Below are 11,905 nucleotides of genomic sequence, written 5' to 3' on the forward strand. Positions count from 1 at the left end.
TGTGTTGTTCTCACTCATATGGAAGTCGCTTTGGAGAAAAGCGTCTAAATGACTGTAGAATAAAATAGAATGGATTATAAATCAGCTTTAAACAGTTAAGTTCAAAACCAACAACATAGCCAGAAATCTAGGTCTGATGACTTAGCAGGATTTTTCCGCTTTCTCTTTCGTGAACTATAGTACTGTACCACAGTTCTTAGTGGTCTTCCTCAAGCCCACCAGACAGATGTAATTGCAGAATGCTGCTGATCCAGTCTTCACTAAGACCAGGAACCTGGATCATACAGTCCAGTCATCAGATCTTTACATTGACTTGTAAAATCTGTTTTTAGTTTATATAGCACTAAATGGTTCCAGGCCTAAATATATTTAGGATGTCATGGTTTGTTATGAACCAACCAGATCCCGCAGGTCATCAGGCTTTCTGCTTCCTGCATCAGAACCAAACATGGAGAGGCAGCGTTCAGGTTTTATGCTCCTCATTGCAGAACAAACCTAGAAGTCTGCAGGTTTGCTGAAACTTTGTTAAAACTTTATTTAAGCTTTTTATTTAAATCTGTTTGAAAACTGTATTTATTTATAACTAAAACAGCTGTTAACTCATCATACAAGAGCTTTTTTTTTTTTTTTTTAATTTAATTTCTTTTTAGTTTGATTTTAATTCTTCCTGCACCCCACTGTGATGTGTCAAATGCTTTAAGCACTTGGAATTGTATTGCACATGAATTTTGATGTACAAATAAACTTGCCTTTTGATTGGTTAATGTCAGTCACATTTAGTATCTTTGAGTACTTACAGAGAGTGCAGTAAGGAGTTAAGGCAGGTGCAGAGCAGCAATGGCACCATTGCACAAAGTGTCATAACATTGTTGAATTTGGCCTCGAGGACATTTCGACGGTCATCTGTTGCCTTCGTCTGATTGATTGAGACATCATGAGATGACGAGTCTTTCAGGCGGCTGGTGAAGTACTGTAAAGAAACATATATCTGCTGTAGTAATTATTTTTGCCAGTTGAAATTCTTCCTGCAGAGTAGAACAAACTCTTCACTTTTTCAGATATTGTCATGTTTCTGTTTTTGTAACTATTATTTGAACAGAAACAATATATACTTTTAAAAATAAAAAATCGAATGAATAAACATTGAAATTGATTAAGCTAAGATGATATGTTGTCAGGGGATCAGTTTTACAGAAGTGAGTGACAGAAAGCAGTTAGTCAAGTTTGGAGAGGGCTTTTTTGATTGCTTGAACATTACTTGTGGGTCCCCCCAGGGGTAGGTGTTGAGATTAATCATTCCTTCTGTGCATGTAAGGTATGAAAAGTATTGAATTTAGTGTTATTTGCTCATTATACAACTCTTTGTTTTATTGATGCTTGTGATTATAAAAATGATAATGGAACACGAGAGATATAAATAATGTTGGTAACTGGAGAGTTGAAAGTTTATTAGATGGTTAAAAATGCAGATACAGTTAATGAAATTCTTGGGGTGATTCTACTCAATAAAATGTGTTGGACCCCTGAAATAAATGACAATAGAGTATAAAGTAATCTTGTCTCTTTACTCATAAAAAAGAATAAACATGTGGCTTAGCACAGCATGAAGAAACAATATGAAACGCTGGAATAACAAAGCTTAAAGAAATCAAACAAGGCGAAGACCAACAAAGAAGAGCTGAAAACAATCAAATATAAGAATAAAAAAATATCAAAGTAATTAAATATTGAAACAATAAAGTGATAAAATAAGATAAAAATAAACAAGTGAATAAAAATAGAACAACTTTAAATAAGCAATGCCTACGTAGACTAAAAACTGGATAAGATAATCTAAAAGCCAAACTAAAAAGGTCTTTTTTAAAAACATCGGTAGTCTCTGTAGCCCTGAGGTTCTCCGGCAGGCGATTCCCCAGATGGGACCATGATGAGGGAACAAGGCCTTGCCATAAGTTTTGATTCCTACTTTAGGAACAAGTAAAAGGTCAGAGGACTTTAGGCTCACATCTTAAACAGAGGTCAGATAAATAGGAAGGTCCAAGACCATTAAGACATTTATAAATGACTAAAAGAATCTAAAAATCAACCCTGAAACACACAGGGAGCCAATGCAACAGTTTTAAAACTGGTATAATGTGTTCCCACCTTCTTCATCAAAACTCGTGCCACTGAGTTCTGGAGTAACTGCAAACTGGAAGTTCTTTTCTTAGGAAGACCAGAGAGCAGGGAGCTGCAGCAATCAATTCAACTAGGTAAATGCATCATCATTTCTGTGCTGGCAAGAGAGAGAAATGGGTCTGGCAACATTTTTGGATGATAAAATCCTGTTTTTGTGACATTTCTGATGTGTGGAATAAAATTCAGCTCAGAGTCAAATAAAACACGCAGATTTCTCACACTGAGAGGGATGGAAACCGTCTTCGCGCAGTCTGTGTAAAATGATCTCTTGTCTTCAGGACTGATAATTAAAACCTCAATTTTGTCCTGGTTGAGTTGTAAGAAATTCTCTGCCATCCATGAACGAATATCTGAAATACAGTTTAGAAGAGTATTGACTGGCTCTAGGTCACCAGGAGATATGGTGATATGGAGCTGTGTATCATCATAGCTGTGAAAAGCAATACCAGGTCTCTGGCCTACTGGGCCAAAAATTTATCCTTGGGGAACCCCACACTCTTTTCCACTTCCGCTTGACAACACTTACCCAAGTCCTCTGACCGTAGTTTCCTTGAGGACAATCTCTGCCTAACCCAGCCCAGATTTGACCTCAAATTCATTCCAGTAGTCTGAGTTTTATCTCAACCTCTGGACAAGATAAAACTTAAATCAACAACAGACTCACCAGAGCATGGACATCTCTCTGCTGAGATCCTGTCAACCAGGCCTGGTGGATGTTAGCTAGTTGCTAATGTTTACAGGACACTCAAAATGGCTCTGCTAACCTCTCTGTCCCCCTCTGGTTGTATCGGTTGTTTACACCTGGCTGAAAAAAATAGCCGAACTGAAGTCATGGACATCAAATCTGCATCATTTTCGAGAAGTTGAGATCATGATGGACACCATTATCATCCGTGATCCAAAAATGGATTCCCAAGATCCTGATGCCACCGCTCCCTGCCGTGCAGCTGTGGATGTTGGAGCAGCGTTCCCCAACTAGCCTAATATTGATGGCCATCCCCCTGTTAAGACCCTTCCACAGTTCACCGATCCAGAGACCTGGTTGCATCTTGGAGTTAAACCAAAGATCCCGGTCAGCTCCACAACGAGCCAACAAGAGCCCTGGTTCCATGTTGCTTCACGGCAGCACACTTCCACCAATCGACATCCCCTGTTACAAAAGGTTTGACGTCCTCAGTCTGGCGGATTCCCCCCCCCTTAAGCGACGACCAGCAGCTCACGGGCACCATGGTGCTTTCCTCTCCCTGTGCCCGAGCGCTGCAGTAAGGCTTGCAGGTCCAAGCCGTCCTTTACCCTGGCTACAAAACGAACCTCCATCCGCAGTGCTGCCCGTCCCGCTACATCACCACCTCAGGTAAAGCCTCTGTCACACTCCTCTCCAACGACTTTGATAAGTGGAGACTCAGTTGTGAGAAATGTAAGATTTCGTTCCATAGTTAGAATCGTGGCGATAGATACTCCAGGGATCGTAGTCAATACATTCCAGGTTCCACAGCAGGCCACATTGAATCTTACTTAAAACTGCTGGCTAAAGATAAATGTAAATACAGCAAGATTATTATTCATGTTGGGGTAAATGACACCCGGTTACACCAATCAGAGATCACCAAAGTAAATGTTGCCTCAGTGTGTGACTTTGCTAAAACCATGTCAGACTCCGTAGTTTTCTCCGGACCCCTGCCAGACCTGACCAGCGATGACATGTTTAGCTGTTTGTCATCCTTTAACCGCTGGCTGTCTATGTGGTGCCCAGAACAAAATGTGGGCTTTATAGATAACTGGAAAAGCTTCTGGGGAAAACCTGGTCTTATTAGGAGAGACGGGATTCATCCCACAGTGGATGGAGCAGCTCTCGTTTCTAGGAACATGGATCATTTTATTAGTCAGTTAAACCCATGACTGTTCAGGACTGAGACTAGGAAGCAGAGTTGTAGTTTCACATGCTTTTCTGTAATCTCACCGCTGTCACCACCCTCCCCAAAACCCATAATGATGGTATCTGCCCCCCCACCACCCAGAAAGAATAAAACAGCACAGGGGGAGTAAATCATAAAAACCTCATTAATATCAAAACAATGAATCCAATCAGACATAATAATAAAACCATTAAATGCGGTTTATTGAATATCAGATCTCTTGTGTCGAAGTCTCTGTTAATCAATGACCTGATTACTGATCATCATATTGATCTATTCTGTCTTACGGAAACCTGCTGCAGCAGGAGGATCATGTTAGTATTAATGAATCGACTCCACCAGATTGTCTAAATGTTCATGTTCCCAGAACTACAGGACGAGGAGGAGGTCTGGCAGCTATCTTTAAATCAGAACTATTGATTAGTCCTAAACATAAAAATAGTTCCAATAGCGTTGAACACCTGACTCTTAGTCTCTCCCACCCAAGATGGAAATCAGAGAAGCCACTTCTCCTAGTAGTAGTCTACCGTCCACCTGGATCTTCCTCACAGTTCCTAACTGACTTCTCAGACCTCTTATCAGACTTAGTGCTGAATACTGATAAAGTTATTGTTCTGGGGGATTTTAACATTCATCTTGATGATGAACATGACAGTTTAAACATTGCCTTTAACTCTATATTAAGTTCAATTGGATTTTCCCAAAATGTCCACAGACCGACTCATTCTCATCGTCACACTCTGGATCTTCTTCTGACATGTGGCATCAGAAGTGATCAACTGACAGTTTTTCCTCATAACCCTGTTCTGTCTGATCATTTTTTAATAACTTTAGAGTTTACTATACTTGACTACACAAGGGCTGAGAAGAAAATTCATTACAGTCGATGTTTGTCAGATAGTGTTGTTAACAAATATAAGAAGTCTATTTCAGCAGTATTTCCTCCAACACCATGTGTTAACCTGACAGGAAACACCCATCCGAGCTTTACTCCAACACAGGTCCATGAATGTGTTGCTAGAATGACAGCTTTAATGCGTATAATACTAGATAATGTTGCTCCTCTAAAGAAGAAGAGAACCAGTCAGAAGAAGCGGGCCCGGCGGTTTAATTCCCAGCTTCAAGCTTTAAAACAGACATCAAGACGTTTGGAAAGAAAATGGCGTTCATCTGGCTTAGAAGAGTGTCACATAGTCTGGAAAGAAAGTTTAATAGTGTATAAAAAGCCTTGCGTGTGGCTAGAACAGCTTATTATTCATCATTGATAGAGGAGAAGAAGAACAACCCCAGGTTTCTCTTCAGCACTGGAACCAGACTGACTAAGAGCCATAGTGCCGTTGAGCCATCTATTCCTTTCAACCTCAGCTGTGACGACTTTATGAGTTTCTTTGTAAACAAAATAGTTTCTATCAGGAAGGAAATCAGTAATAACCTGAACACTACTAATGCTATTTCATCTGCAGCAGCCTTACAGACGTCTTTAGAAGCTGATTGTCATTTGGACCGTTTCTTGCCTGTACAGCTCTCCGAGTTAACCAACATAATAGCTTCATCTAAACCTTCAACCTGTGTTTTAGACCCCATCCCAACCAGATTATTCAAGGAAATATGTTTCTTAATCAATTCATTTATATTGAGCCTGATGAATTAATCTTTATTAATAGGATATATACCTCACTATTTTAAGAAAGCTTGCGTCAAAACCAACTCTGGATCCAGGAGTTTTAGCTAATTATAGACCAATATCTAATCTCCCCTTCTGGTCTAAAATTCTCAGTTTCAACCCAACTATGTTCCTATCTGAGCAGAAACAATCTGAAGAGTTCCAGTCAGGATTTAGAGCTCATCATAGCACAGAGACAGCACTGGTGAAAGTCTAATGATCTTCTCATGGCCTCAGATAAAGGACTTCTGTCTGGACTCATTCTTTTAGATCTCAGTGCTGCATTCGACACTATTGATCACAATATTCTGCTACAGAGGCTGGAACATGTTATTGGGATTAAAGGGACCGCATTAGACTGGTTCCAGTCATATTTATCTGATAGATTTCAGTTTGTAAATGTAAATGATGAGTCTTCCTCACACACCAGGGTAAGTCATGGAGTTCCTCAGGGTTCTGTACTTGGACCAATACTTTTCACATTATACATGCTTCCCTTAGGAAATATCACCAGGCAGCATGGTATAAATGTTCATTGCCATGCGGATGACACTCAGATCTACCTTTCCATGAAGCCAGATGAAACCAATCAGTTTCTTAGATTACAAAGATGTCTTACAGACATCAAGACCTGGATGACTCTGAATTTTCTCCTTTTAAACTCAGACAAGACAGAGGTTGTTATCTTCAGGTCTGAAAAACTTAGAACAAAATCATCCAGTTATGTAATTAATCTGGATGGCATTAATCTGGCCTCCAGTACCACTGTGAGAAATCTTGGAGTCATTATTGATCAGGACTTGTCTTTTAGCTCACATGTAAAACAGGCTTCTAGAACGCCTTCTTCCACCTGCGTAATATTGCAGAAATTAGGGGAAACTTGTCTCAGACAGATGCTGAAAAATTAGTCCATGCCTTTATTACTTCCAGACTGGATTACTGCAATTCCTTATTTATGGGTTGTCCCAAATATGCCCTGAAAAGTCTCCATCTGATCCAAAATGCTGCAGCGAGGGTTCTGATGAGGACTAGCAGGAGAGATCATATTTCACCAGTTTTAGCCTCTCTACACTGGCTCCCTGTTAAATCCAGGATAAAGTTTAAAATTCTTCTCCTCACATATAAAGCTCTCCATGACCAAGCTCCATTGTACATAAAAGATCTTATAGTTCCATATATTCCAAATAGAGCACTTTGCTCTCAGACTGCAGGTTTACTGGTGGTTCCCAGAGTCTCAAAGAGTCCTATGGGAGGAAGGGCCTTTAGCTATCAGGCTCCTCTCTTATGGAACCAGCTCCCACCGTGGGTTCAGGAGGCAGACTCCCTCCACACCTTTAAGATGGAGCTGAAAACCTTCCTTTTCCATGATTCTTATAGTTAGGATATGAGCATCTCCTGAGTTGGAGTCTGCATGTACGGGACCCAACTGTCCAGGTTCTGCTCATTGCTCTTATAGTTATGGGTAGTCTAGCCATCCATTACTTATGTAGCAATGGGGATGTTACCTGATGCACTGAGAAGTACCTCGCTCTATTTCTCTAATATATTAATGTATAAATATATGCCAATATGGCCGTCTCTAACTTATTTCTCCTTTTTTCCGCAGGTCTTCCTGAATAAGTGCAGTTGTACATGTTGATCTGTCTTTCCTGTCCTCTCCACCCCAACCAGTCGAGGCAGATGGCTGTCCTCCCTGAGCCGGGTTCTGCCGGAGGTTTTCTTCCTGTTAAAGGGGAGATTTTTCCTTCCCACTGTCGCCTCGTGCAGCTCAGGATGGGGGATTGGATCGATGTCATGATTTGATGCAATCAGTAGGTTTCTATTACGGATTGCCTTGAAATGATGTGTATGTAAAGTCCTGAGATGACATTTTTGTGAAGTAGCTCTATTTAAATAAAGATGAATTGAATTGAATTTCATGGGACCTTGTGCAGCATGTATCCATACTCACTAAAAACTCGGCCATAAACGGAGTAAAACCCATTTCAAAACAATACCTGGGAGACCCACCTGACTTCTGAGTCTATTAAATAAAATCTGATGGTCTACTGTATCTACTGTATATTTTTAAAGGATGTTTCAGTACTTTGGGTTTTCCTAAAACCAGACTATTTCTCTAAAATATGGTTTTCAATCAAGAACTCATGTAACTGAACAAGAACAACTTTGTGTTAATTTACTTAGTAATTATCAAGAACATTTGGATTTGAGGGATTATTTTTCACAAGAAAAATATACATATCTGCTTCATAGCAGTTTATTACTCCAGCTAAAATGAACCCTTTATCTGGTAAGTGACTATTTTTGATCACTTAGTTTTCTTTCATTTCAAGCATAAAACAAATTTTTAAAAAAAGGAAACAACAGAACAGAGGTCATGTTACATACCAGAAGGACAATTTTAGGTTAAAATTTCTAATTTCAAGTTATTTCAGTAAGTGCCCCATAAAAGGTTAATGGGTTTATTTACATTTACATCTGTGCAAGTAATGTTAAAATAAAAAATTCAACATAAAAAACATGAGTCACTGTGGGAGGGGCTATAACATATGGGGTGAATTCGATTTTTTGCATGCCTGTCTACTGCTTGTTTGCTTTATTTTGTTCTTTTTTTTTCCATGTATGAAATAAACATTTAATATGTAAACAATTTCAAATATTTATTTTTAAAATCCTTAACAGGAAGTGATGTCAGACCGTGGTAGCTGTCATAAAGAAGTTCCATGGCAGCAGCGTTCCCAGACCAAGCATGAAGAATATCAACCAAACACCAAAGTACCTGGTTGGAGGAGATCACAAGGAGTTGATAAGTAGTTTGAATGAATGAAATGAAAGAATGAAAAATACTTTATTAATCCACAATGGGAAATTCAATATAATATATTAATATTATAATACAACAATAATACAATAATATTAATATAATAATACAATAATATTATAATACAATTAGTTTGTAAGAAGATCAAAATGAGTTCATGTGGTGATCAGGAGGAGCTCAACAACCAGTAACAGACATGTTTGGACTGAATCCAGGCTCTTTTTGGAGACAGTTATGTCACTGAGTCAAGTTTTGTGGTCTAAATAGAGGAGGCCTTCCTTGTGGAAGTTTCCTTTGTACCACATGTGGTGGTCATGTGACCAAGTTATCCAGCTACATTCATGTTTAGTCAACACTGTAAGTCAAGGCCACATTTGAGCCAAACATACTGTGCTATCTGGTGCAGCAGATAACCTTATTCTGGTTGTTTTTCATTAAAGTGTTCGACGGGTGTGTGTGTGTGTGTGTGTGTTATCAGTTTATCTGTGAGTTGCAGTCAACCATTTATCTTCATACTGCAGAAACAAAACTTTCAGCTGAAACATTTAGTCCACATGACCAAAAAATGTGTTCAAATATTGATTTAATCAAGCAATTAATCAATATATCAATCAAAAGATAGAAAAATGTCAGCAGTTTCAGCTTGTGTACTTAAGTGTGTATAAAATCTTTAACCTTAAAAAAAGAGTTCCAATAATCATTAACCAAACTTTAATGTATTGATCAATTGATCTAAGCATTTAATTAATGATCAGTTGAATTTTTCTTACTTGTCTTTTGGTGAGCCGGTGGCCATTTTCAGCTGAGAAGTAGTGAAGAGGTGTTGGTGTGATGATCAGAATGTGCCGTTGACTAAAGGAGGAGTCCAGAAAGACAGTTGAAAACTTCAGTTTCTGAGATAAGAAGAGTTCAGAGTTTCTGAACAGCTCAACCAGGAAATGAAATATATGCATTTAAGTCCGCTTTTGTTAAAATCATGGGTACCATTTAAATAAAAGCAAGAAATATGAGAACAAGAAAGACTAAATATTAACAGAGACTCAAAAATATTTTTAAACAATCTATAATCTCTTATCTACTGTTTGTTATTTAAAACATTAATATTAAACTAAGAACTGGACTTTGGTCTTGAAATGCCTTTTTTTTTATTGTAATGAATGTAAGTCTTTTGGTATTATTGAATTCATTAAATGCAGAAAAGCTGTGACATCACAGTGTAAAACACAATTCCACAATGGTCAAGAGGACCCTGTAAGGATGGGAACCTCCTTTAAGCACATGTATGATGTGAAAATGGCATGAAGATCATGAAGCAGCATAATCCTCTGTCAGACATTCAAGGATCATCTGAAACTTAAACCTGATAGCTTCAGTTTTTAACACAGCTGGAAACACTATCTAATGTCAAAATGTAAAAACCTTTTTTCAGTATGCTACGGTTCACTTAGGGGTCTAGAGAAATTATTTATTCTAGAAGTGAAGAAAAAAAAAAGACGCTATAGAAACAGAAAACAGTTTCAGGTTTTACCTTCACTTTTGTGATGTGGGTTTTCTCCAGATGTTCATTTGTTCCAAATATTTCAGTCTCCAGATTTCCTTGAGTCCAGATATTTATTTATTCCAAACATTTGATTCTGCTCATGGTTACTTCATCAGCATGTGTATTTACAACAAATGTTTGGCTCTACAGATGTTTTCTTTGAAATGCTTAGAATCTATTATGTTTCTGTGAAAAATAAATATCCTTTTATATGTCTCTCCAGGTATTTACTCTCTCCAGAAGTTTACTTCTCCAGGTATTTACTCTCTCCAGATGTTTATTTCTCCAGGTATTTGCTCTCTCCAGAAGTTTACTTCTCCAGGTATTTGCTCTCTCCAGATGTTTATTTCTCCAGGTATTTATTCTCTCCAGAAGTTTACTTCTCCAGGTATTTGCTGTCTCCAGATGTTTACTTCTCCAGGTATTTGCTCTCTCCAGATGTTTTTGTTTTTTTGTTTTTTTTTGATAAAACTGTCAGCTTATCTCCATGTTGAGTTATTTGAGTGTTCTCAGTAAATTCTGGGCGAGTCGTCTCTGCAGCTCATTGTGAAATCTTCCTTCCTCCTTTTTCACATTTCTGCTCTGGAGATATTTCTGCATGTTCTGCAATCTCAGCAGAATCAGTTCTTCTGCAACAGTAACCTTTGACCTCTGGCCAGTGATATGAGTTTGTTCTGTGGACTTTGGATCAGTGTAAATAACAGGATGTGATAACAGACCACTTTTTCAGTTAATGGTTTCATTTTATTGCACTTATAAAGATTAGAACATGTTGGAATTTAATCAATGAAGCAAACAAATAATCAACTGATCTGTGAAACTGTCATAATCATCCTGAAATGAAGTTAAATTAACAGAAAAATACTTTATTAATCTCCAAAGGGAAATTAGAATAAATCATAAACAATGTTGCCAATTTATTCTTTTCTAGATATAAACAGGAACTTGAAGGCAGTTTCAAAATTATCACATCCACTCAATGTGAATAATTAAATCCAAAAGTTGGATTATGAGTATGAGGGTACTGATTACTGCTCTAAGGGTTAGGTTTAGGGTTAGGGTTGGGGTTTGGGGTTACCATGAATATGGCTCAAGGCACTGGCCTACTGACTTGGGAGATATCCTGAAGTATGTGATGACAGTGAATAAAAGGTTGGCTTGTGGAACGGAAGTTGAGTTCTGGGAGGGAAAATTGAGTAAAAGTAAGGTGGATTGTTTATATGAAAAAAAAAAAAAAAAAAAAAAAAAGGGGAAAAGAAGGAAACAATGTATACCAATTTGGGTATAAAGAAGTCAACGATGTTGATGGCAAAGTGGGGCAGGCATCCGCCAGCCACATAGATGGGAGTGGTTCAACTCCCCAGTGTGGCAGGAAACGCCAGCCCCAGAAAGTTGGACGATGAATGTTTTTAAGAAAAAAAATAAAAATAAAAATAAAAAATAAAAAAAGCGGGGGGAACAATAATTACCAGGTTAGGTGTGTGTAAGTCAACCGTGTGATTGGCAAAATGGGGTTGACATCTGCCTGCCACACAACAAGGAACAGTTCTATTCCCCAGTGTGGCAAGCAATGCCAACCCCAGGGAGTGTTTGTGAGAGATATTGAGACATGGAATGCTGTTAACTGACTATAAAGGGGAAATTTGTTTATGGGGGGGAAAAAAAAAAAAAAAAAATTTATGGGAGGCTGAGAGGGCCCAGAGGCCAGGCCCCACCAACGATTAAAAACTAGCTTTATTAGTCAAAAACAATAAAAACCGAATAAAACCAACAAGGGCTATAAAAAC

At 38.3% G+C, this 11,905-nt stretch overlaps 1 protein-coding gene across 1 annotated transcript in view; it reads right to left on the minus strand.

Annotated features, from left to right (window-relative positions):
- Nucleotides 1-10,234, minus strand: part of LOC306772153 (equilibrative nucleoside transporter 1-like) — a 31,011-nt gene extending 20,777 nt beyond the window's left edge. Inside the window, exons 1-4 of the mRNA XM_079261567.1 lie at nucleotides 10,107-10,234; nucleotides 9,349-9,430; nucleotides 8,455-8,536; nucleotides 798-970 (exon numbers count right to left, since the gene is read on the minus strand). Of these exons, the coding sequence (XP_079117693.1) occupies nucleotides 798-970; nucleotides 8,455-8,536; nucleotides 9,349-9,374 (281 nt within the window). The 5' untranslated portion in view covers nucleotides 9,375-9,430; nucleotides 10,107-10,234. The remainder of the gene's footprint in view (nucleotides 1-797; nucleotides 971-8,454; nucleotides 8,537-9,348; nucleotides 9,431-10,106) is intronic.
- Nucleotides 10,235-11,905: the final 1,671 nt, after the last annotated feature.

The sequence above is a fragment of the Telmatherina bonti genome, assembly GCF_933228915.1.
Source record: "Telmatherina bonti genome assembly, chromosome: 3".
Classification (NCBI taxonomy): domain Eukaryota; kingdom Metazoa; phylum Chordata; class Actinopteri; order Atheriniformes; family Telmatherinidae; genus Telmatherina; species Telmatherina bonti.